The following is a 27,036-nucleotide window of genomic DNA, read 5'->3' on the forward strand; positions in this document are numbered from 1 at the left end:
GTGTGATGTTCTTAGGTTAGTTAGGTTTAACTAGTTCTAAGTTCTAGGGGACTAATGACCTCAGAAGTTGAGTCCCATAGCGCTGAGAACCATTTGAACAATGTTTTTTGTTCATTGCCTAAAACACAATGTCAAAACATATCAGGTTGTTAATGAAATAAGAAACACGTAACGTTTTGTAAAATGTTTTTATTAAGTTACAAATAAAAATTGACTTAGAGGCTAACATTTACTTTAAACATTGAGTACACACTAGTCCTTAAAATTACTGACAAACAATAGAGAGTGCATGTAACATGCAGTACTTGGTGCTCCCGAATTCCAGACCGGGGCATTGAGATTGTCTATTTGTAGCCAATGGCACGGCCTTGAATCCAGAAACAATAGTTGATGTTGAAGCAACAAATAAATTAACGATGCGTGAGCAGACGATTACACGGTGTGTGAGTGGGTGGGCGGGCAGCGGCCTCAGTACTTCCCGGTGGCGCGGCGTATCCAGTCGTTGTAGCGCGCCACGTTCACGTAGACGCCGGGGACTCCGCGCTGGCCGCAGCCGACGCCCCAGCTGACGACGCCGGCCACGTGCCACACGCCGCCGCGCTCGCACACCAGCGGCCCGCCGCCGTCGCCCTGCAACACGTCGTCACACACGTGTTCAGCCGCACAGCGCCAGACGAAACGCTACTGACACGCCTCACTTCTGGACATTGTTTCTCACTTAACGGTAACGAACTGCGGTTGTCTCTTTTCATTACGCCAGAAAAATCTTGGAAATCTTTGAAATATTATGCTTTAGCGCAAAAGCTACACTACTGGCCATTAAAACTGCTACACCAAGAAGAAATGCAGATGATAAACGGGTATTCATTGGACAAATATATTATACTAGGACTGACATGTGATTACATTTTCACGCAATTTGGGTGCATAGATCCTGAGAAATCAGTACCCAGAACAACCACCTCTGGCCGTAATAACGGCCTTGATACGCCTGGACATTGAGTCAAACAGAACTTGGATGGCGTGTACAGGTACAGCTGCCCATCAGCTTCAACACGATACCACAGTTCATCAAGAGCAGTGACTGGCGTATTGTGACGAGCCAGTTGCTCGGCCACCATTGACCAGACGTTTTCAACTGGTGAGAGATCTGGAGAATGTGCTGGCCAGGGTAGCAGTCGAACATTTTCTGTATCCAGAAAGGCCCGTACAGGACCTGCAACATGCGGTCGTGCATTATCCTGCTGAAATGTAGGGTTTCACAGGGATCGAATGAAGGGTAGAGCCACGGATCGTAACATATCTGAAATGTAGCGTCCACTGTTCAAAGTGCCGTCAATGCGAGCCAGAGGTGACCGAGACGTGTAACCAATCGCACCCCATACCATCACGCCGGGTGATACGCCAGTATAGCGATGACGAATACACGCTTCCAATGTGCGTTCACTGCGATGTCGCCAAACACGGATGCGACCATCATGATGCTGTAAACAGATCCTTGATTCATCCGAAAAAATGACGGTTTGCCATTCGTGCACCCAGGTTCGTCGTTGAGTACACCATCGCAGGCGCTCCTGTCTGTGATGCAGCGTCAAGGGTAACCGTAGCCATGGTCTCCGAGCTGATAGTCCATGCTGCTGCAAACGTCGCCGAACTGTTCGTACAGATGGTTTTTGTCTTGCAAACGTCCCCATCTGTTGACTCAGGGATCGAGACGTGGCTGCACGATCCTTTACAGCCATGCGGATAAGATGCCTGTCATCTCGACTGCTTGTGATATGAGGCCGTTGGGAGGCAGCACGGCGTTCCGTATTACCCTCCTGAACCCACCGATTCCATATTCTACTAACAGTCATTGGATCTCGACCAAAGCGAGCAGCAATGTAGCGACACGATAAACCGCAATCGCGATAGGCTACAATCACACCTTTATCAAAGTCGGAAACGTGATGGTACGCGTTTCTCCTCCTTACACGAAGCATCACAACAACGTTTCACCAGGCAACACTGGTCAACTGCATATCATTTGCATATCACAGCATCTTCTTCCTGTCGGTTAAATTTCGCGTCTGTAGCACGTCATCTTCGTGGTGAAGCAAGTTTAATGGCCAGTAGTGTATATTTCACGTCATTAAAACAACTAGTTGAGGTAAAACCATAGACTATCTTAATAGAAAATACGTGTTTCTGTTGTGGTCTTGAATCCAAAGTCTGGTTTGACGAAGCTCTCCACACCATTCTGTCCTACGCAAGTCTCTGCATCTCCGAATAACTACTTCAACATGGTTACTGTATTCATCCCTTGGTCTCACTCTGTAATTTATACCCACCCACGCTTTCCTCTATTAGACAACGATCGATTCCTTGACACCTTAAGACGTGTCCTATCAGCTCATTCCCTCTTTAGTCGTTGTGCCATAAATTAATTTTCTCCCCAGTTCGATTCAATAGTTATTCATTAGTCATCATTTCCATTCATCTGATCTGCAGCATTCTTCTGTAGCATCACACTTCAAATGCTCCTAGTCTCTTCTTGTCTGAACTGTTTATCCACGTTTCACTTCCTCACAAGGCCAGTATACTCCAGACAAATACCTTCAGATAAGACTTCTTAACATTCAGACTCCTATTCCATATTAACACATTCATCTTTTTCAAAATCGCCTTTTTTGCTATTGTGAGTCTGCTTTTTATATCCTCTGTATTTCGGCCATCAACATTTGTTTTGTTGCCCAAATACCAAACCTCACCTACTACTTTTAGTTTCTTATTTCCTGATCTATTTTCCTCATCATAACTTGGCTTAATTTACTCTTGTTTTCCTTTTGTTGATGTGTATCTTGTAGCTTCTTTTCAAGACACTATCTGTTCCATACAACTGCTGTTCTTTGACAGAATTGCAATGTCACTGAGAAACTTCGAAGCTTTTATTTCTCCTCCATGAACTTTTAATGCCTTCTCCAATTTCTACTTTATTTCCTTTACTGATTGCTCAAGATAACAACAGACATAAATTACAGGATATACTTTCAATCATAACCACTGGGTCTGCTTTTTCCTTCGACCTGATAAAATATTACATAATTTAACAGTTAAGTCTTTACTACATTCTATAATTTTGTTGCAGTTAATGTATAACGTTAATCTTGATTCAAATGATCAGTATTATTAGACTATGCCTCGTAGTTAATGTTTAATATTGTTTTTTATTATTGGTGAGGATAGCCTCTTGTTTGACCGAAACTGTTAGTTTCCATAAAGTGACATGTAGCTACAGTGCCAAATCATTATTTCTTAAAAATATAAAAGAGCTGTAAATCAGCAGTGTCATAAAATAGATCTGGATGTGATATTAGCCCCCTGCGCCTGTGATCATTCTCATTTTGATCCACCCCAATTTTGCACCTTAACCCTTCCAGTTTTGAGTTTCTACTGGAGGAAGGAAGTTTTTTTAACTCTCATACTCTTAGATGACTTTTAAATGATTTTAGAAGCAAAATTTATACAAATATATGTACCCATTTTCTATATGTACTTCGTATGCATGGCTTCTTTTTTGACTAAAATAATTAATTTTTAAGTATTCACGATTTTAATAAGAACGCAGTTCGAAAGAGAAACTAGAGTAGCGTCCAGAGGCTAGAGAATTATGTGCAGTGTGTTGAATAAATTGGAAAGCGCCCTCTCCTATTAATACATTTTTCAGTCTTTCTGCAACCTTGCAATGGCTTTTGCCTAAGGCAGTCACTGGAGTGACTTGCAGGAGGGTAAAGAGTGCCCCTGTGACATGGACGCATAAGGATATTTCGCACCATGCATTTTGTTTGTCCATACTGTTAGTGAAACAGAAAGCGAAAACAACCAACGTTCGCTACGATGAGTTTGATAAACCATGTAGAAGAAGCATTCATGCTAGGTCGGTCCCATTCTGAAATGAGGATACCAGGTGAAATGAGACCCTTTGACATATTTTTGGTCCTTCCTCATGCACACTTACACTTTTCGGGTGTGTTGTAACTATATTTCCAGATTAAGTTACGATTCTTGTTTCCCTCGGACTAACTTAATTTCTATAGCATCAGCTGACAGCCTTATTAGCACATTTTTCTCAGTTTTTCGTGATTTGTTAACAGTGAGACGTTCGTACCCTAAATTTAATTCGTATCACTAACAAATATTTAGGATAAAAATTTGAAATTTCCTCCAGATTGCCTGTATCTGGTACGTACCTTGCAGGCGTCTTTGCCCTCTTCTCCTCCGGCACAGAGGAATCCGTTATGAAGGCGGAAGTCGAAGCCGAGCCTGGTCTGCTGGAGCAGTGACTGGCACTGGTGGAACGGCAGGATGGGCACCTCCACCTCCTGCAAAGCGTCAACACTGCGGCGTTAGGGACAGAGCCAAGAATTTCACAATAGTTGCTGTTCGGAATAATTATAGTCCTAGGGCACTAAAATACTGTAGACGACATTGTGACGACACACCCTGTAACAAAACGAATGTATGCAGTTCGGCTTTATTATGCTTTATGGAGAAGAGGAGAACAAAAGTTGATTTAAATGTGGAAACGTACGAATCAACAAATTTTTTGAAAATGAACTGGGTAAAATGAAATTGTAAGGCTGAAGCGACGAATGAAAATATGTACCGAGGCTGGGTTTTGAACCTGGGTCTGCTGCTCACCAGCTGCTGCTCACTGTACTAACCGATATGATACTGTGGCACAGTGACGTTGCACATCTGCAGAGTCTTCCCTAGCTCGCTTCCCTCTTCAATCCAAATTCCCATTAACGTCTCAGCCCTCTTTGGTATTCCTCCGAATCTCAAACAGTATTGCAGAGGCTCTCCAACTGTATTCGAATAGCACCTCAGCATCGATCGAAACGGGGGATCCTGCCTGAAACTGAGGCATAGGTGCTTTAATCAAATGAAATTATATGGCCCAAGAGACCTTTTCAAGTCTCAGGCTTTTATGATGTACATATGCAGACTGAATCGTGCCGTTGTGCAAAGCCATTGTGCCATGGTGGCATAGTGGTTAGAGCATCTGTCTAGTGAGCAGGAGACCCAGGTAGGAATCTTGGACTTGGTACAAATATTCATTCATCGCTTCAGTGTGCATCTATACATCGCAGATGTGCGAGACTTGAAAACGTCTGTAGTACCATATAGCTGGTCTAATGCACGGCTTTCCGGACGGGAAGGAGCGCCTGGTCCCCGGCACGAATCCGCCCGGCGGACTTGTGTCGAGGTCCGGTGAGCCGGCCAGTCTGTGGATGGTTTTTAGGCGGTTTTCCATCTGTGTGGCGAATGCGGGCTGGTTCCCCTTATTCCGCCTCAGCGATTGCTGCGCAAACAAGTTCTCCACGTACGCGTACACCACCATTACTCTACCACCCAAACTTAGGGGTTACACTCGTCTGGTGTGAGACGTTCCCTGGGGGGGGGGGGGTCCACCGGGGACCGAACCGCACACGGTGTGGTGCGGCGGAGGGATGGAGTGGACTGCGGTAGTTGTTGTGGGGTTGTGGACCACTGCGGCTGCGACAGGGATGGAGCCTCTCCGTCGTTTCTAGGCCTCCGATTAACATACAATACAATACCATATAGCTTCGTTTGAAATTGTAAGTGATGAAAATATGGGAGACTGGTGAAATTATTACCGACGGCCAGACAAGAAAATTTTTATCAGTGTCCAGACTTTCATAGACTTTTGCTACGTTATTCAGGATGCAGCGGCAGAATGCATTTTGAGGTTTGCTCATTCTCTCTGTTGTGTGTGCTTGCTAGACAGTGTCTCCAGGTAAAAGTGCGGCTACCTGCTCCGGTGACTCTCCACCGTCATAGGAACCACAAATATCAACTGGTGAACGAAATTCCCCGAGACGGAGAGAGTACCTCGCGATTCATTGTACATTTGCTGGCGCCCAAGAAGAAACCGTTAAGACTGGTCCCAATCGCGATGTAATCGGTTATCGACACTGCAAACTCCGTAACACAACTGGTTGGTTGGGGGAAGAGACCAAACAGGAAGGTCATGGGTCCCATCGGATGAAGAAAGGATGGGGAAGGAAGTCGGCCGTGCCCTTTCAAGGAATCATCCAGGCATTTGCCTGAAGTAATTTAGGAAAATCACGTGAAAAAATTAGGATGGCCGGACGCGGGTTTGAACCGTCGTCCTCCCGAATGCTAGTGCTGTGTGCTAACTACTGCACCTCCTCTCCCGGTGACACAACTGGCATGATGACAATAACACAAATACTTCCTGTGACAGGCTTGATGGCACTGACAATATTAATGTATTTCGAATTAACCGCGAGGAATGCCTGAAAAGACAATGGACTGCGATGGATCCGAGATGATGAAATAAGAAATTAAACTATTTGCGGTAGAGTACCGTTTGTATTATGGTTGCCGCGAAGGGCCTTCGTTCTGAAACGTGTCACAATCTAGGAGCATGATATATGCTGAGAATCATTATCAGAATTATTTTTATACGCTAGTAATGTTATTGAGATTGTGTAAGGTGCCGACGAGCACTTTATTAAAAATTCATTGTTGAAAGTAGACTCCGACTAGGTTTTGTGCCTCACCAATCTCTGTCCGCTTTTTCCACTAAAACATCCTACAACGCCAGTATACACTATGAAACAGAAACTTTAACTGTAAGCGAGACAGCGCCTTCAGATTACTCCCAAAGGGCCATGCGCAGGTACGCAGCGACGCCGACACCAAGAAGGTGCGACTCCTGCCGTTCGGCTTTAAAGCCGAGAATTGATATCTGTCTATGAAGCTACTGATCAGCCGCCATAACAGTACCAGTATAACGAGGCTTCATTACTGTCTTGGACTACTAACTCTCGGAATTCTCTCTTGGTACTACTGACTCTGGTGCGCGACGACCTTGCCTTGTTTCTTGAATTTGGCTGTTTTAGCAATCTACATCGGCATTCTACTTGCTGGCTCCGTCTCCAGCAACTTGTGCTACAGTGGTTTCTTTGCTTCAGCTTGAGACTTCCACAGCTTCGTTACTCTACGTAAATCGCCATATTGAAGAGTTTCTACCGTGACCGTTAAGTAAAGAACCAGTTTACAAAACGTCTGTAGAGAAGCGGTACTACAAGTAGGATGCGTGGAACGATTGAGAGTTGCGCTTTCTGCCTACAAGTTTCGGAAAACGGCGCGTTTGTGTTCTGTTAAAAGTCTTTATGTGCTAGAAAAATGAGATAATATCTATGAGATTAATTTGCGGTGTAGATATCGGTAATGTCTCTAATCATGTCAAATATTGTTAATTTGCATAAGTGCCTGAGTAAAGCTTTTTTCTCGAACAGGCGAAGTTTTTGCTTCTGGAAAAGTTTTCAACTAGAATAATGGCAGGCCCCAGCTATGCTCTGCCTAGCAGGGGTGTCAAGAACGGCAGTCTCCCATTGGTGTACTGGTGTCCGGAGCAGTGCAAAATGGTTCTGAGCACTATGGGACTTAACATCTGAGGCCATCAGTCCCCTAGAGCTTAGAACTACTTAAACCTAACTAACCTAAGGACATCACACACATCCATGCCCGAGGCAGGATTCGAACCTGCGACCGAAGCGGTCTCGCGGTTCCAGACTGAAGCGCCTAGAACCGCTCGGCCACTCCGGCCGGCCGGAGCAGTGCAACTCCGCTAGCTGTCAAACGCCGACTACTTGAAACCGGTCAGTTTGGTTGGCTCTGAGCACAATGGGACTTAACTACTGAGGTCATCAGTCCCCTAGAACTTAGAACTACTTAAACCTAACTAACCTAAGGACATCACACACATCCATGCCCGAGGCAGGATTCGAACCTGCGACCGTAGCGGTCACGCGGTTCCAAACTGACGCGCTTAGAACCGCACGGCCACACCGGCCGGCCCGGTCAGTTTGGCACGCACCTTGAGTATGTTCTGGTATTTTCCGTAGTCGCCGAAGGCGTCCTTGCCCCAGCCGGTGGCCCAGCAGCGCTGGCCCGAGAAGTCGGCGCCTGGCGGCGGCAGGCAGGCGGGGGAGATGTGCGGCGAGCGCGCCAAGTCGATCGGCGAGGCGAGTCGCAGCACGGCCAGGTCGTTGTAGAGCGTGCCCGCGTAGAACTCGGGGTGCACCTGCACCTGCGCCACGTCGCGCTCCACGTGCGGGTAGAACTCCACGTCGTGGTTCACGTCCCACTCGCCCGCGCGCACGCGCAGGTCGTACGGCGAGTACCTGCAGGAGAGCACACCACACTTCTTAAGTAATAGAACGCAGTACGTTGTCCTCGATGGTGAGAGTTCATCGGAGGTGAGGGTATCATCTGGAGTGCCCCAGGGAAGTGTGGTAGGTCCGCTGTTGTTTTCTATCTACATAAATGATTTTTTCGATAGAGTGGATAGCAATGTGCGGCTGTTTGCTGATGATGCTGTGGTGTACGGGAAGGTGTCATCGTTGAGTGACTGTAGGAGGATACAAGTTGACTTGGATGACTTGGACAGGATTTGTGATTGTTGTAAAGAATGGCAGCTAACTCTAAATATAGATAAATGTAAATTAATGCAGATGAATAGGAAAAAGAATCCCGTAATGTTTGAATACTCCATTAGTAGTGTAGCGCTTGACACAGTCACGTAGATTAAGTATTTGGGCGTAACATTGCAGAGCGATATGAAGTGGGACAAGCATGTAATGGCAGTTGTGGGGAAGGCGGATAGTCGTCTTCGGTTCATTTGTAGAACTTTGGGAAGATGTGGTTCATCTGTAAAGGAGACCGCTTATAAAACACTAATACGACCTTTTCTTGACTACTGCTCGAGCGTTTGGGATCCCTATCAGATCGGATTGAGGTAGGACATAGAAGCAATTCATAGGCGGGCTGCTAGATCATCACGCGAGTGTTACGGAAATGCTTCAGGAACTCGGGTGGGATTAAAACACTTTAATAAAACCGCGTTTTATTTATAAAGTCTGTTTTAAAAGATCCACTTGGGCATTTCCATGAACGATTTGGGGAAGTCATGGTCACTCTAAATCAGGATTACTAGACCATGAGAACGAAATGAAATTAGTCGAAACACTTAACTAAACAAGCGAGTAAAGAAAACATAAAATATAATTGTCCTCGTTGATACTAATTACGACGAACCATCCACAGACTTTTTTTAAATAAAAGGAACGAAATGGAAATGAGCCCTTCTTAACATAAAAGACGCATTCTGAGAAATAAAAGGAAAGAAGATTCAAAACGTGGTTCATTGGAAGAAGGATAGTGGAGCCCAATACAGACCTAAGACGGGAAGATATTATTACGTGTCATGTAAATTAGTTCGTGGTAAGAAAGTGAAAATTGAATATTAGTAAAAGGGGAGAAAACAGGAAAGGAAAAATTTTAGTTACGAGGATTAAAATATTGGTACAGTTAAAACCTATAGCGTTTTAAGTACGGGAAAAAGGCGTTAAAAAACACTGTACTTCGTTTTTGAGTAAAATACTCCAGAGCACATCAGTTGTGGATCTCACATTAATCTCCATATCCTCTGTAGACTCCCCGTCATAAGACTTGTCTGGAAGGAAGTACATCAGACTGCTGGTACGACACTGTTGGGACACTGGCGTTACTTTCAGTAGCCAAACAGATATTTTTCGAGGATTCATCATTACGTAAAATCTTTACACGATGCCAAACAAAGGGAGCAGTGGTTTAATTGACTTTCTGCAGCTTAAGAAACGAGAAGCGGTCTCTCTAGACACTCAACGAGGTAAATTCTTGTATTGACGTGAAGACGTTGCCCTACTTACGATTTGACGCAGTGGGCGGCAGTGAGGATGTGTAGCTCATCGATGACAGTGCCACCACACACGTAGACGCTCTCCTGGGAATCTTTCTTCAAGATGGCCACCTGCCATGGGTACTCGCCTGTAATGGAGGAGAATTTCAGCTACTGGAAAAAATCCGTACATATTATAAAAAAATGATTGTACGTATACATGTATATACGCATGTTCCAGATCTCTTCCTATACCACTGAACCGATTTCAATCAAACTTGGTACACGGATCACTTACTGTCTGGGAAGAATCGGTGTGTAGGTAAGAACCACCTACCTATAAAATGGGTGGGGCGGAAAAGCATTGAGTCCCACGACATGCGAATACCCTTTCTTTATTCATCCAGTATATGAGATTGAGAGCACTTAATGAGTTGCAACAGACTTTGAACATAATTTCAAACATTTACAAAACATTTTATCGCTTACAATTCCCCACGAAATGACGAAAGAAAAAAAATTCATCGGTCTCTACATTTTCGCTGTTCGTGCAGTAAAAACTGCTGCATGAAGCATGAAGTTTTAATTTATGACTTCTTTATTACTAATTTCATTCCCGACACATCTTGCAGACAGTACGCACATATACAACTGAAGTTGAAGCAAAATTATACACTCTACGACACATTATGCAGGAGATATTTCAGAAACATCAAGATTCGTGAAAAACAGCCACATCATGCACACCTTTAAATTTATTACTTCTTTGCTACTAGCTCTATTCAAAACACATTTCACAGACGGTATCCAAATATGCTGCGGAATGTACATAGAAAAACATTATTGTACGAGAGATAGTTCAGTAGAAATGACGCCATGAACACTGCGATGCATGAAAATATGTCGCAGCATGCATGACGCTTTACTTTATTCCTTCTTTACATTTCGTAGACGGTAGACACATATACCACTGGACGTACCTGCAATATTATATCACTGTATGACAAACAGGAGAGGAGCTACGACATCATAAACATTGAGCTGCGTGAAACCGAAACTGTAGAACGAACTTCACTAGAGATACGGATGAAATATGTGTACAAAAACGTGTGAAATATTTTAAATATTTGTGAAATACTTTAGAGATGTAGGGATGTGGACAAAGCTACGGGTAAAGCACATCTCAAATCCCTGGAACAATTTCAAATAAATTTGGTACAGACAGTAGTTACGATATGGAAAGAGACACTGTGGGGGAAAGAACTATCAGCGTCCTTTTGAGATGCGTGTCATAACGTGGCGAGAGAACGGGGAAAGAAAGAGATAGATAGAGAGAGGAAGGGAGGAGATAGATATTTGAAGAGGAGGAGCAGATGGACAGAGGCACAGCGAAAATGAACACAGGGAGGGAGAGGAGGACATGGACAGAGACGAGGGGAGGAGGAAATGGACAGAGAGAAGGGAAGAGGAGAGGACTAACTTATAGAAGATTGGAATAAATACATACCCGGTTGGTTGGTTTAAAACAGGGGGGAAGGTACGAAACTGCTAGGTTATCGGTCCCACATACTCGGGCAACGCCGGGTGCTCAGAGAGTATTATGTAAAATTTATTTCGTGTCACTCTTATTTATATATACTAGTATCTTAGTATACATATAGTTAAGGCTCACCGGCCACTTGACCATCTTCTTCTTCTGTGCGAATGCACAAACAGTGCCCGAACTCTTTACGGGAATCGGCAACGCGCCGCGAGTAATGAGTATAATGGGCGGGGGCACTACGAATGTAGTGCGGGACAATACGTTGAGAATATGGGTTTCGCAGGAGGCGTGCCAGAGATAAATCCCTGCAGTCGCGCTATCCTCTGTGTCCTCGGGGGCTCAGTTGGATTGACATTGAATATATATATATATATATATAAAATTAAAAAAAAGATGGTTAGGGCTCGGACTCTTGCGCCGGAGGTCTCGAGTTCGATTCCTCCTCCAGCACTTTTTTTTCCTTCTGTTTCTGTGCACAACTTTTAAATAGTTGTTTTAAAACGAAAAATAAGTTTCTACTTGTGAAAAAGTATTGCTTTTTATTAAGAATCTAAATATATAAAAAAAGATGGATAGAGCGTCTGCCGTGTAAGTAGGAGATCCCGGGTTCGAGTTCCGGTCGGGGCACACATTTTCATCTGTCCCCGTTGACGTATGTCAACGCCTGTAAGCAGCTAAGGGTGTTCATTTCATTGCAATTTCACTCTTATTTATCATTTAGACAGTCTAAAACTCTGTTTGCCGTATGTTGTAGGCATGTACGGGTAGTCAGACTGGGGTGCACTCACCGAACTCGCTCTCGCCGTCGACGTAGACGGGAGTCTTGATGCGTCCGTTGATGCCGTGCGCGTTCCTGCGTCCGCACTGGCCGGCCTGCGAGGGGCGGTGGGCAGGCTGCGACGGCCTGCGGCAGCACACCAGCCGCGGGCCGCACCGGCCGCCAAACGCCTGTCTCTGTGGAGCACACAGGCAAACTGTTAGTCTCCACCTCATTGTTCTCTCCTGTTTGCGTCACCAACAAAAATGTGCGTTATTTACACAACTAGTATCGTGAGTCGTGCAGGTGGTGCCCCACAGTTCTTATGTACCGGGTGATCAAAAAGTCAGTATAAATTTGAAAACGTAATAAACCACGGAATAATGCAGATAGAGAGGTAAAAATTGACACACATGCTTGGAATGACACGGGGTTTTATTAGAACCAAAAAAAGCAAAGGTCACAAAATGTCCGACAGATGGCGCTGGACAGCAAAATTGCTACCGTGACGGGTGAGAGGTACGCCGATATGTTACAGAATCGCATCATCCCCAGCCTGGCTGATAAACATCTGCTGGAACGTACGATGTTTATGCAGGATGGTGCTCCACCCCATATTGCTAGACGCGTGAAAGATCTCTTGCGCGCGTCGTTTGGTGATGATCGTGTGCTCAGCCGCCACTTTCGCCATTCTTGGCATCCCAGGTCCCCAGACCTCAGTCCGTGCGATTACTGGCTTTGGGGTTACCTGAAGTCGCAAGTGTATCGTGAACGACCGACATCTCTAGGGATGCTGAAAGACAACATCCGACGCCAATGCCTCACCATAACTCCGGACATGCTTTACAGTGCTGTTCACAACATTATTCCTCGACTACAGCTATTGTTGAGGAATGATGGTGGACATATTGAGCATTTCCTGTAAAGAACATCATCTTTGCTTTGTCTTACTTTGTTATGCTAATTATTGCTATTCTGATCAGATGAAGCGCCATCTGTCGGACATTTTTTTAACTTTTCTATTTTTTTGTTTCTAATAAAACCCCATGTCATTCCAAGCATGTGTGTCATTTTGTACCTCTCTATCTACATTTTTCCGTGATTTATTCAGTTTTCAAATTTATACTGACTTTTTGATCACCCGGTATTTAAAAAATAACCGAGAGCTCCTGATGAAATACACCTTTATACGCTACCAGTTTCGATCACCCAACCATCATCAGGTAACAAAGAATATTTACACCGGCTTATACTTAGAGAATTCCAGTGTTCTGTACATCAAGTTCTCGTAACTGCAGGTAGAGTGCAGCCTTTCTTTGCACCGGCTCAGGGTGGCGGCGCCATCACCCAGGTCGCCTTTTCCCCCGGGAAACATCCCCGGCACTCATTTGGTAGCAGGTTGAGTTACGTCTCTCCCAGAGGGATTGAAACGAGGAAAAGTCCCTGCCCTCCTCTAGGATTATACCAGGACTTCCAGGGCCGGACTCTTGTTCTCTAACCCGCTACACCACCAACCCACACAAACATTACTCAAATACAAGCCTTAAAACGGCAAGAGTGTAAAATATATGTATATAGGGTGATTCGACTGCCCGTACCTGTGGGTTTTATGCAACCTGCAACACCTTCAAAAATAACAAGCGAGATTTTCATATTCTCTCGGTCGCTACGTGCAAACTATTTGCCCCAAAGAAACAATTGAAGCGACCGTTTTGTAGGAAATTTAATGTAGTTAAATCTTGACCAGGATATGTTTCCGCTGGAGGCCACAGTTTTCTAGTTATTCAAGAAAAACGCATTTTAGGTCACTTTGGTACGTTTTTATTGCATAATTCGAAAACTACAGCCTCTGCCAAAAACATATTCCAGTGCAAAATTTAACTACATTAAAGTTCTTACAAAAAGGTTGTGCTCATTTTGTCCGTAGGAATGATAGTTTGTATGTAGCGAGGGAGAGAATATGAAAATCTTGAAGGCTTTGCGGGTTGCGCAAAACCCATAGGTGTAGGCAGCTGAATCATCCTATATATTACATGCCGGTCACTTGCAAGTTTTTAATTGAGTAATTATTCATGGTACAGAAGGAATCGTCACAGAGAAAATACTGTGATACAGATGTGAAAACATCTCTTCTGTCTGTCAGACATTTTATTCAGTGGGCCAATTATCAACGCCTATAAGTCGCTGAAGTGTTTGAAAACGGCCACGTTCCTTTCTAAATATCTTTTACAAGATCCTCATTTACTATTTTCGTACCTTCTGTGAAATGTAACTTTTAATTGTTAATTTTTATTTTCAGATGGTCATGGAATGTGTACGATGCTAAAATCTGTCATTATTTATGTGCGAGTGGAGCTCGTATGAATGCTTTAACATCTAAATACTCGTACTTAAAACAGTATATTTTACGGTTAGTTTTTTGTTAATCAGCAAATTTTATATATTGCAACAAGGGAATGCGGACATATCTTAATGAGAAAAGAAAAAGATTAATCATTCCGCTTATTTTATTACAACACATGCACAACATTAAAGAGAACTAACAAAAAACTTATTGTAAACATATTATTTAGCTTTCAAGGAGCAAATCGTAACTACCATCCGATGCACCAGTGTTACAGGAACAATTTCAAAAGCAACACTTACTTTTAGAGCTAAGTCCACAGTCTCTTAGATATCCATTGCTCTTTTTGAAACATTTTAAGTTGGTATGTTTGCTATAGGACAAATTTCACCTCGTACGCGATACAACATCTGTGCAATAAATTCTATTATATGTAAATACAGAATTAAATGATTAATGTTACGCTATATAATACTGAATGAAACCAGAGAGCGTGTTATAATAAGCTGTAATGAAGGAGAAATTTTTCTGTAACATCAAAAAGGAAAATTTAATACTGTCGAGTTGGATTCTTGTTAGGAAAGTACGCCATCTCATATGTTATGCAGCTGTGTTAGACCACGACTGATCTTTCACGGCAGAGGAAAATTGTACACACAAAACTGACCGTACAGCAACGCATATTTCGATTTCTTCAAATTTAAAACACGGTGAATCAAAAACCAGAGAGAAGGAGAACATGCCGGCCGAGACTGTGACAGGCACAGCAAGTGGAAAGACTTTTGTGAGGACCAGGTGACACTGGAAAAACAGACATGGCAGTGTCAGAGGAATAATAGCGGAGGCTTTCTCCAGGCACCACGCTTCCCCAAGCGTGCACGGCTCCTGGCTAGCTCCCGTGAAAGTCCCGAGCACAGCCGGACGAATGTTTTACACGCGGCGTCCGGAGTGAAAGCACCGAGAAGAGCTCCGCACTCAAGTTCACGGAGGCACAGCGGCGAGCAGGGAGGTAGGAAACTGGTAGTGCATTTGCGTTACTCACGAGAATGTACGAACACGCTGCTGGCATTAAACTTGAGAATCAGCGTGATTAAAAACCGTAATTAAAGAGAATTTAGCCATTATAGCCCGGAAGTACAACAGTACTATCAACAAAATTTATTAGTGTTATGGTGAGACATGGTTGTTCTATTATAGAGCAAGGACAAATATGGCGTACTAAGCATACAATGATCCTGCGGTAAGAATTGTAATTGAGAAGTCTGTTCGTCATAAATGCTACAGAGAGAGAGAGAGAGAGAGAGAGAGAGGGAGAGGGAGGGAGAGAGAGAGAGAGAGAGAGAGAGAGGGAGAGAGAGAGAAATGGGTCACGTCGAGTCTACCAGAGGTCCATGGCGCCAGGACATGGCGCCGAAGTCCATCCTTGGTCAGCGTTCGTCTTGCCACATTTGCAGTTGTCAGTTTCAGCGTCTGGCGGTCGCCTGCGAACACTCAGTACAGGATTGAGAACCATCTGTCAGGAACAGAATGGAAACGACACAGGCAGCGAGACACAACCAGCTCTTGAGAAACACCCTCAGACTCGGGAACGCAAAGGGCATTCAGTAAACGTCGGTATTACTCTTGGAAGTGTACCTTAAAATCATTGGTAGTAATTATCGATGGAAAGCGGCTTCAGTTATTTCGGCTTCTGGAAGTTTATCTGAACATTTATTTGACGGTTATTACGAATGTGTTCTGCGCCGTAAGCAGTTCGTTGTCATTATTATGAAGTTATGTCGGGTAAAGCGGTCAGAAGATTTGTAGAACTGGACAGAGGAATTTGGTTCAAATGTTTCAAATGGCTCTGAGCACTATGGGACTTCACATCTGAGGTCAGCAGTCCCCTAGAAGTTAGAACTACTTAAACCTAACTAACCTACGGACACCACACACAACCATGCCCGAGGCAGGATTCGAACCTGTGACCGTAGCGGTCGCGCAGTTCCAGACTGAAGCGCCTAGAACCGCTCGGTCACCACGGCCGGCCACGAATTTGGTAAAGCGCCTGGAATGGTATCTACTAATTGTCTTGGAAACGTAAATCTTTTATCATCGCTTGTGGAAACTGAACTGCTGTGTCCCAATGATTCACAAATTAATAACAGTACTGACAGAGTAGTTTATGAACATAACATGTTGTCCCCATCTTATGGATACGGGTAATGAAATGGACATGTAGGCGTATGTCGAATTATTGTGAATACTTTCATATTCTCTTTTGATGCAGACTAGATTTCAGAGGCAGACGAGAAGGAGGATAAATGCAGTTCATAATCAACTTCTTTTTTGTTTTTCCAGCATTTCTTTATGAATAATACATAGCTATTCTTGACGTTAAAACGATTAAGAAACCACTTCCTTCTCCTACTCGCAAGGTAACCTCCAACTTTGATATTGTGTATTTAAAGCGGAGCATTAGATAATCTCTTAGGATAGGCCATGAAGTGACATGTGTGCTAAATCTTAATGGTTGCAAAAATTTCTCTCTTTTTTCGCTCGAGGTACACTTCTCGAAAGTACATTTAAGGTGAGGAATCCCGTGCCCCCCTTACTTGAACAAGCGATTACAGATCCCTGCGACTCGTCGATGTCTCTTAACTAACCCTGTGGGTATCATTTTAGGCCTAGTTATAGAGGTTTCAGGCCGTTTCTTTAGCATTTCGTTCGTTTCACATGTCGAAAAATATGATGTAGTAGTGAGGACACTGGAAACTCATTCCGAAGAAGCAGGGTTCAACCACTCATGTGGAAATCGTGATACACAAGGTGGTCAGTGACCGTCTGGAAATCTTGCAAGGTTGTTGCAGAGTAGGTTGCGCTGAGAAATAATTGTTAAGTAAAAATTCGATATGTTGCACCTTTCCGAGTTTACTAGCATTGCAATTAGCCAATCAGGCCGTTCCATGCGCAGTTTCAAGCGACCCGTCAGAGATGGTGTCACCAAATGTGTCGCCGGCCGGTGTGGCCGTGCGGTTAAAGGCGCTTCAGTCTGGAACCGCGTGACCGCTACGGTCGCAGGTTCGAATCCTGCCTCGGGCATGGATGTGTGTGATGTCCTTAGGTTAGCTAGGTTTGATTAGTTCTAAGTTCTAGGCGACTGATAACCTCAGAAGTTAAGTCGCATAGTGCTCAGAGCCATTTGAACCATTTGAACCAAATGTGTTCTTCCTTTGGTGTCCTGAAACCTAACAAGAGAACGACATAGAAGTCGGACATGGGACGGTAATAAGGGTCGAACCTCAGCCAGAGGCTGTAGCAGTCCCGTGCGCAGTCATCTACCCTGTGAGAACAACTGAAACTAGTTATCTCTGGTAGGCCACTTGAATTTGGGGGCGCAGTTGCCTGGTTCGCTGACTTCAATGCTAATTAGAAACGGTGCAGTGTATCGAATGTTTTTCTCAACAGTTATTTTTCAGAACAACTTACCCTGCAGTATCCTTACAAGCTTTTCAAACTAACTATCCTATTGTGCTTTGTACTGGAGATATTGTTCAAAGGGAGGATGTGTTCTCTTTACGATTGTCCGGCTGGCCTGTGTCGCTCCCAGGGCAACGTCGAGGCTACTCACCTTCTGGCGGTGTACCACCTGCGGGGCTGGAGGCTCAGAGTGTCGCTTGGTGCGCTTGTCGTCGTAGTCGTCGGCTTCGGTGAAGCTGCGTCTGTCACTGGGAAAGGCCACACCGCTGCCCCGGGTCTGCCCTGCCTCGGGGGAGGAGCCAGCGGGAGGGGCCGGGTTGTGGGGGTGGGACTGGGGCAGGGCGGATATGTTGGAACGGCCGCTGCGCCCGTAGTAGGCGTCCTCCTCGTCGTCAATGTAGCCTCCAGACGGGGCGTAGCCGTCAGAGTAGTAAGGGGCGCTTTCGTCACTGCCTTCCTCCACATCGTCGTCGTTCGTGCGGTAGGCGTCGTAGTAATTTTGGCCGTAATAGCTGGGCCCAGACTGATAGTAGCCATTCGAGTAATGCGCTGGTTTGTACGGGTAGTAGGGCTTGGGCGGGTAGTAGTAATGTGGTTTGTGATAGACCGGTGCGGGCTTGGAAACGTGCACGTGATGATGGTGGTGATCGTGATCGTGCTTAACGTAGGAGGGGAATCCCGGCTTGTGGAAGAGGCCGTAGCCGGGCTTGTGGAAGCCGCCGTGCAGAAGGCTGCCCAGCTTGTGGACGAGGCCCGGGTTGGGGGTGACGTGCAGGTTGACGAGAGGCTTCACCACCTTGCCTCCGTACTCGTCTTTGGTCACCTGCACGGACACTAGCGGGTTCACACTGACGAGCCCGAGGTTGATGCCTCCGGGACCACCGACGGAGCCGCCGTAAGGGTTGATGGCAGGGTTGGGACCGAACGGGTTCAAGGGATAACCTCCCCCTCCTCCCTGAGGCAGACCGAACGACACTCCGAACGTGGGGTTCACCTTGACGTTGCTGTCTTCGCCTAGCAGGCGCTGTGAACACGAGCAGCAACCTTCAGCCTTTGCGCGGCACGCGCTGTAACAGCGCTGGACTACCAAGTGAACACCCCACCACAGTTACGCCCAAACTACCAGCTTGCCACTTTCCACAATCACACTACCCGTAGACGAATCACACCGACCTTTCTACCCCGCGTGCATTCGTTACATCCTCTCTAAACTACGCTTTATTAGTAAAAATTACTGCAATAAATTTCTATCTAATGATGGTTTGGTTAGGTTTTTAGGTTTCTTAGTAGATGTGAACTACTAAATGTTTTTAGTCAACTGAACCAGGAATGTACCCCACGTGCCTCTTTGGGAGGAGAGGATGGCGGTGATGGATAGGTTAAGGATACTGCTCAAAGGCGTGATTCGTAGCTCGGATTGAAACAAGTGACCGTTTCACAACGTTCCGATAGGTATTGGGAAAAATGGATGCATGCAGTGAAACAGTATGAATGTCCATTCACCATACACAATGCAGAACGTATCTCTCATGTACCGGCGTCTTTGGCCGATCACCTATGTCCACGGCCATATACCTAGTCGTGGTCCAGCATTTCTGACATCCGACTAAGTAATAAAGAGTGGACGAGAACGATCAGTGCTGTTTGAATAAAGAAACAGAATCATTGACGTACAGATCGCTAGATTAAAAAGTAATCGCTGATATTTACGTTGCAGGATAATTTACGTACTTTCATCGACTATTGTAAATGTTGTGGAATTGCATGAAATAAATCGATTTGTGGCCTTTTGAGCCCTGTAGCACAGATGCACCAGCACAGAAGATGACGTCTTGCTCCATCGACAGATTATTGAATTCCGTAAACTGCAACTGAAGGAAATGTGCATATGTTCTTATGCGTGTGCAATGTGAGTAACTTACTGCGTCTACAGAACCGCCACTGGCATCGGACTCAGATGTGCTGGCCACATCCGGGTCTTCCGTCACCTCACGCTACAAAAAGCAGGTTTAAATTTTAGCTGTACAAGCGAGGCTTTTGTGAGGTGTTATATACAGTCAGTGCAAGGTTATAAAGCATTATCATCAGAACCGCCTCTGCTATTACAATAAAATTAGTGATTATCATAAGAAACAGTCAATACGCTGAGCATAGCAGATCAATGCTCAAACGATACAGGAGTTAGCGCAGACGCCTCATGCCGGTTCACTGGTAACGGACAACATCTCAACTAATTTCCGATGAATGTTGCATTGATGTTGTTGTGATAGTTCTAAGATTGATCTGACCAAGCTCCCCACATCAGTCTATCATGTGAAAGCCTCTTTATTGCTACAAAACTAAGTTTCATTATAAACGACCAAATCAGAAGTGCAACGCACCTTCTTCGCGTTTTGAGAACTTCCTAGCAACCTAAACAAAGAACAGTGTGTGACTAATCGGATACAAGACTTTTATCCATTGTGGATGTGGAACACTGCGACTGTGGTGTGAAAAGGTTCTCAGAAATTACTGCAACCAGTCGCCTTTTATGTAGATGTATTTTATTTAACCATGACCGGTTTCGAGCTGCCTAGCAACTCATCATCAGATGGTATATACATTTAGTGCTTTTTTGTACCCATTGTGTGGGTGGTTGAGTATCTGTGGCTAGACTGTAAATATTTCGTGTAACTGTACCACATGTAGTGATTATTTGCTCTTATACGTTAAACATAAATTATGCTGTAAATATTTCGTGTTACTGTACCACATGTAGCGATTATTTGTTCTCGTTTCTGTCTAGCCACAGATACTCAACCACCCACACAATGGGTACAAAAAAGCACTAAATGTATATACCATCTGATGATGAGTTGCTAGGCAGCTCGAAACCGGTCATGGTTAAATAAAATACATCTACATAAAAGGCGACTGGTTGCAGTAATTTCTGAGAACCTTTTAATCGGATACAAAGCAATGAAACGTTCTGTACCTTATTTTGTTAACTTCCCCTGACAGTGGCCTTAGAATATCCTATCTGGCCATGTTAATCAGATGATTGCTACACTTACGGAATTGGCAAACTGTAATGCACTTGGTACGGCTGCAGTTGCTCGTATTTCACGCAGCCGTGTAAAGCAAATCGTGCCAATAAAATCATACTCCATTTACATCTTTGAAATGTCTCAACTTTGCTGAGTATTGTTCTTCAATTCTGAAAAAGAACGTATTTCTCTACTAAAGTGGTTGAGATTAGCGCTAGGTGTGAAACCTAGGACCAGTTTACTGAGAAACAACCCAGCTCCTTAGATGAAGTGGCCAAAGTAAGACAGTTCTGTGATGCTCGATCTGCATTTAGCGGGTTTGAATCTGTTGGTGGAAGTAATTTCCGTCACCATATTCGACCGACAAGGAATGAAGAGGTACATTTTCTGGAGTTCAGAGGTTTCCTTGATGCTACTCGAGTGGATAAAACGACAGCTAAAACCTTCACCTTGTTCCATACGTTCGGCGCTAGAATTTTTTCCCTGTTGTTTGTCTCGACTTTCGTCTCTGTTAATGATTAGTCATTCAACGAGAAAACTGCATCGTGATTCGGAATCCATGTTAAACTTTAGATCCCTCTGCAAGTGACTAATCGAAAAAAGCAAGGACACATCACTTCAAATAAGACCACGCCTGGTAAAGCACTGCAGTGCTCAAACCAGTCTTCGTGTTGAGGAAAGCATCGCTTGCTGTACCATAACAACACAAACACGACACTACTGTGCACAAACGTTCATCACAATAGTACACACAGTATGTTTCGTAAGAGATGGGAGAAAACCACCAAGACCTTACCCAGGACAGCAACGCGGGATTCCTATTTCGTTCCCAACAACCCTTACCTGTGCTTAGGGCTAACTTTGTTTTGGAGCACACAGCTTACATTCATGCTAATTTTCCACTCATTTGTGTTTGTTGTTTGCTCTAGTTGCAATTAATCGATTCCAAAGCCCCTTATGGCTTCGTCTTGAAGCATTTAGGCATACACTGTATAACTTGTAACTGGACTACACCTATAGATACAAAATAGACAAAATACTAAGGTAAAACTAGCGCCCTATTCAAAGTTGTAAGTTACTATTTTGTTTAGTCCACACGTGTCATATAGCGAAAAGGTATATTTCCTAGTGTATTTCATTTACATAGCTGTGCCTAAATGCCTGAAGATGGGGCCATAAAAGGCTTCGAAATCGATTGGAAATAAAGGGAAATAATTTGCGTGGAAAATTAATATAAAAAATTGCCTGTGTGCTCCAAATAAAATAATTTATCGCTGCGATTCCCACTATCCAGCGCCATGTATAGAGCAAGACTGACATCCAGATAGAACCTAATGTGCATTGTAGTGCATGAGATCATCTTGTCCATTAGAGATTTTGTGGTAATCAGTTTCCCATGCGGAGAATTATTCGCACTGCGATGGGTTTGGAAGGAGCGATGTCGGGATGGTGACTGCTACTCAGGACCGGAATGAAGCGTCCCCTGGCTGGTGCTCTCTGCCGCCGGCGCGCTACTTACCGGCTGGACGTTGCTGTTCTCTTCGGCGTCCCGGCGCCGCCTGCTACTCGTTGCCGTCTCCTGGTCGTCTGCGGCAGTCGCGTTGGAGGCCTCTCCGTCCCTCTTGGCGTGCCGCGTCACGGACACCACAGTGCCGTTGGCGTCAGTGACGTAGACGGCGCCGTCGTCGATGGCCTCGATCGTGGAGGGCAGGTTGCGCGGGTCGATCAGCAGGCCGTCTTCCTTGCGGCCGAAATCGTGGCACTGCTCCAGCGGCACGCACACGCAGTCCTGCGTGTAGTAGCCGCCATCGGCGCGAGGCGTCTCGTAGGCGGCGCTGCTGCCGCCGCCGCTGCCCGCGTACGACGAACCCAGGCCGTTACCTGCGCATGCGCTTACACTTCACACCTGCGTCCAACGTACAACACTTTACGTAGGCAGTAAATAGATGAATCTTTTGTTACAGTGAATGTACGGGTATATGGGGCGAAAATTAAGGCTTATGTTTAATACGGAGGAGGAGATTAGTGTTTAACGTATCGTCGACAACGAGGTCATTCCAGACAGAGCACAAGTTCAGGTTAGGGAAGAATGGGGAAGGAAATCGGCCGTGCCCTTTCACAGGAACCATCTCGGCATTTGCCAGAAGCGATTTATGGAAATCACGAAAAACGTAAATCAGGATGGCCGGACGTGGGTTTGAACCGTCGTCCTGCAGAATGCGAGTCCAGTGTGTTAACCACCGCGCCATCTCACTCGGTATATGTTTGATACGAGTGGGCTTCTTGTGGAGAAGAATTCCATCGTTGCCTTTGCTAGTCTCCATCTTGCTTTGTCAGTTATATGCAATAATTGAGGAAAAACGTCCCAATCGAGGCAGTACTACAATGGCACATGATTTTAGGCCTTGTTTAGAGCAGAGTGCCTTGAAATGAATGATAGAGGGCTACTTGAGAAAGTAGAGACGAAATAAGAACAGTCTTACTGTCTTCAAACACTTGTTAATAATGAGAGTGATACAATCATGATGCACATACAGACACTGAGTGGCTAAAGGTCGTAGAAACGCAATGGATGTGATGCTGGTCGTCGACTGCTGAATTTTATGCAGTACATTTATCCCCGTACACTACGCCCCTCATTAAAATTGGGAGCGGTCCGACTCATAATACACTGAGGCGACAAAAGTCATGGGATACCTACTAACGTCGTGTCGGACTTCCTTTTTCTCGACGTGGCGTGGGTTCAATAAGTCAACTCCCCTGAGGAGATATTGAGCCATTCTGCCTCTAAAGCCTCCATAAGTGCGAAAGTGCTGCCAGTGCAACATTTTTTGCGCGAGCTGAGTTCTCCATTACGTCCCATAAATGTTCGAGGGATTTCATGGCGAGCTATCTGGGTGGTCAAATCATCCGTTCGAATTGTCCACAATTTTCTTCAAACCAGTCGCCAACTACTGTGGCCCGGTGACATGGCGTAATGTCAGCCATAAAATTTCCATCTTTTTTTGGGAACATTAAGTATATGAATGGTTGCAAATGGTCTCCGAGTAACCGAACTAAATCACGCAGTCCATTCCATGCAAACACAGTTCACACCATTACGAGCCATCACCAGCTTCCACAGTGCGTTGTTGACAACTTGGGTCCATGGTTTCGCGACGCTGGCACCACACTCGAACCCTACCATCAGCTCTTACCGACTGAAATCGGGACTCATCAGATCAGGCCGCCGTTAACGCCAAATTTCGCTGCAATGTCTTAACGGATACTCTCGTTGTACGTCCATACGTCCCACGTTGATTTCTGCGGTTATTTCTCGCCTTGTTGCTTGTCTGTTGGCACTCTCAACTCTATATAAACGCCACTACTCTCGGTCGTTAAGTGAAGGCCGTCGGCCGCTGCGTTGAGCATGGTGAGACCTAATCCCTGAAATGTGGTATTCTCCGCGCACTCTGAATACTATGGATCTCGCACTGTTGAATTCCCTGACGACTTCCGAAATGGAATATCGCATGCGTCTAGCTCCAACTACCATTCAGCACTGAAAGCCTGTTAATTCCCGTCATGCTGCCAGAATCACGCCCGACACCTTTTCACTGAAGTACAAATGACAGCTCCGCCAGTGCGATGCTCTTTTGTACCTTGTGAACGCGATTCTACCCGCATCTGTATGTGCTTATCGCTATCCCATGACTTTTGTCACCTCACTGTAGAAACTCTATCGCCCTATATGGTCCTGCCAAGAATATATGAAGACCGTTCGTAAAACATATACTCGTGTGGAAACATTGTCTCTGTGAAGTTAAAGATCCACCCTAGACACTATCGACCTCGGAATCCCAATTCTTGTGTAGTCTCCGGTTTGCTATGATTATTGTACTGATTATCATTCCATGTTCAAAATCTGTTAACTCGTGACGTACTGACAAGTGATACTAGAAACCTGTCTGTGACAAATTCCTCACATACAATGTTTACACTCTCCCCATATTCCGCATCTATACGTAACATTCGAACGTCATACACGGCACATCTTTTTGCCATTCTGCGTATATTCATTCGCAGGATAACTTTTGTGGTAAGCATCTGAGTAGTTGCCTTTAAAGATAATGTGACCGGAATTTATCGAATAATATCAATCCTACCAGGTTTTCTCGGCGTGACTGATTAATGGTATGCTTACAGGTGATCAGTAGAGTTGTTGACAATAATTTGACGACTGGGTGAGTAATCTTCTTCAAATACTCGACTGAACACTCGAAAGCGTATCGTTAGCCCTAAAGATTTTGGCTAATTTCCGAATAAGCAAAGCAAAGCGAAACTCCACGTTTGACCCTGATAATCCACACGGGATCAGCCAATCGCTCTGTCATCCTCTGCCAGTGTCTTCATTGGATGCGATATCGGCTTTCTTTACCCTGGAGCCGCTACTTCTCAATCAAGTATCTGCTTAACTGGTATTATGAGGCTAAGTGCTTCGCAATCCAGTCCTCCCACAAAGGAAAAACCCCTGGCAGTACTGGTAATCTAAGTCAGATTTTTCCAATGAAAGTTCCGCACTGGCTGTATAAACGATTTTTATTAAACCTGCGACCGCTTTCGCACGACTTGTCGCTGCATCCTCAGGTAATATACGCTATTTATAGCATGGTAACGTTGAACATTGCCCTGCCGCGCACCACCTCTCAGCTTGCACGGTCATTGCCGCTCCCATCATTAAAATTTTTTTTTAAAAAGATTTTTAAATTTTAACTACCGCTTTCACCACAAGACGGTATATTGGACGTGAATGGTGGGGAGTGGCTACAGGGCAATGTTCAACGTTACCATGTTATAAATAGCGTATATTGCCTGAGGATGCACCGATAAGTGGTGCGAAACCGGTCGCAGATTTAATAAAAATCGTTTATACAGCCAGTGCGGAACTTTCTTTGGAAAAATGTCGAAGTTTGGCTGTGGTTGCCCGCCCGACAAAACAACTAAGTCAGATTCTCCGCGTTGCAGCCGGACACGCTGACCAATGAGTTACGGTGGCGAAAATTACCGGATAAGAAAAGGAACGGAATCAAGGAAGTAGAAAAAGTCCTAAAATAAGCGTTATTCGATTATTAGGACACCCAGGGATGTACTCACTATGGATAAATGCAGCGAGTTTTTACCCAGGTACCTGATATTTCCAACATGGAAAGATGACTGTATCAGCTGTGTAGCAAAAGTGATGTTGATTTCATATTTCGTACGGGCTGCCGCAGAGTAGAAGAGAGTGGCGCCCCGCTGAGATACTCACCGCTGAGAGGTGCCTTGAGGGAGAGCTCTTTCTTGTAGAAGGGGCCGACGCCGACTCCGCCGTAGCCGCCGCTGAAGCTGCCGCTGCTGCTGCCGCCGTAGCTGCCGGTGAAGCTGCCCCCGCTGCCCCCGGCGAAGCTGCCGGTGAAGCCGCCGCCCGGCGCGCTCGTTCCGTAGGTGTGGCCCGGTTCGTAGAAGGAGGCGGGCCCGGTGGCCGGCTGGTGGTCGAGCAGCGGCACCGGCTTCACGATCGCGGCTCCCGCCTCGCCGTGGTGGTAGTGGTGGTGCACGTGCTGCTGCACGCCGCTGTGCGAGTTCACGACCACGTCGATGGGGCCCTTGGTGGGCGGCCTCAGGGGCGGCAGCGATGCCACCGGGCCGTCGAAGCCGTGCTCGTAGACGGGCGGTGGCAGCGGCTTAGGCGCTCCGTAGATGGGTCCGGGCACGGGCGGGTAGGGGCGCGGGGGTCTGTGGGGGATGTGGGGGATGTGGGGGATGTGGTGCGGGGGCGGCAGCCTCTTGGGGGGCCCACGCACCGGCACTGCCGGGATCGGCTGCCCCACCGGCTTGATGGCCACGGGCTGCGCGTAGATCAGCTCGTGCGGCTCCACGTACGGCCGCTTCGGCACCACGTCGTCGCACTGCGGGGGGAGGCGTGACCAGAAATTACATTCCTGCTGTGTACACTACACTATAGTTGGAGTCCCGAACGATGGCGGGCGAACTTGTGCTTGTACCGCGCATCCACGTCGCGTATTCTCCGACAGCCAATGAGCGCTCTGCTGTGAAAATCGTAGCCAATGCGAGTATTAAACGTGATCGTAGCGAGTTATTTAGTGAATTTTTATTCTATTTGTTGCGAGTTGT

At 45.6% G+C, this 27,036-nt stretch overlaps 1 protein-coding gene across 1 annotated transcript in view; it reads right to left on the reverse strand.

Moving 5' to 3' along the window:
- Positions 1-228: 228 nt before the first annotated feature.
- LOC126474560 (uncharacterized) overlaps positions 229-27,036 on the reverse strand; it is a 35,631-nt gene continuing 8,823 nt past the window's right edge. Inside the window, exons 4-12 of the mRNA XM_050102036.1 lie at positions 26,171-26,810; positions 22,403-22,764; positions 19,780-19,851; positions 18,009-18,881; positions 12,086-12,251; positions 9,786-9,903; positions 7,913-8,219; positions 4,230-4,361; positions 229-630 (exon numbers count right to left, since the gene is read on the reverse strand). Of these exons, the coding sequence (XP_049957993.1) occupies positions 469-630; positions 4,230-4,361; positions 7,913-8,219; positions 9,786-9,903; positions 12,086-12,251; positions 18,009-18,881; positions 19,780-19,851; positions 22,403-22,764; positions 26,171-26,810 (2,832 nt within the window). The 3' untranslated portion in view covers positions 229-468. The remainder of the gene's footprint in view (positions 631-4,229; positions 4,362-7,912; positions 8,220-9,785; positions 9,904-12,085; positions 12,252-18,008; positions 18,882-19,779; positions 19,852-22,402; positions 22,765-26,170; positions 26,811-27,036) is intronic.

The sequence above is a fragment of the Schistocerca serialis genome, chromosome 4 (assembly GCF_023864345.2).
Source record: "Schistocerca serialis cubense isolate TAMUIC-IGC-003099 chromosome 4, iqSchSeri2.2, whole genome shotgun sequence".
NCBI lineage: Eukaryota > Metazoa > Arthropoda > Insecta > Orthoptera > Acrididae > Schistocerca > Schistocerca serialis.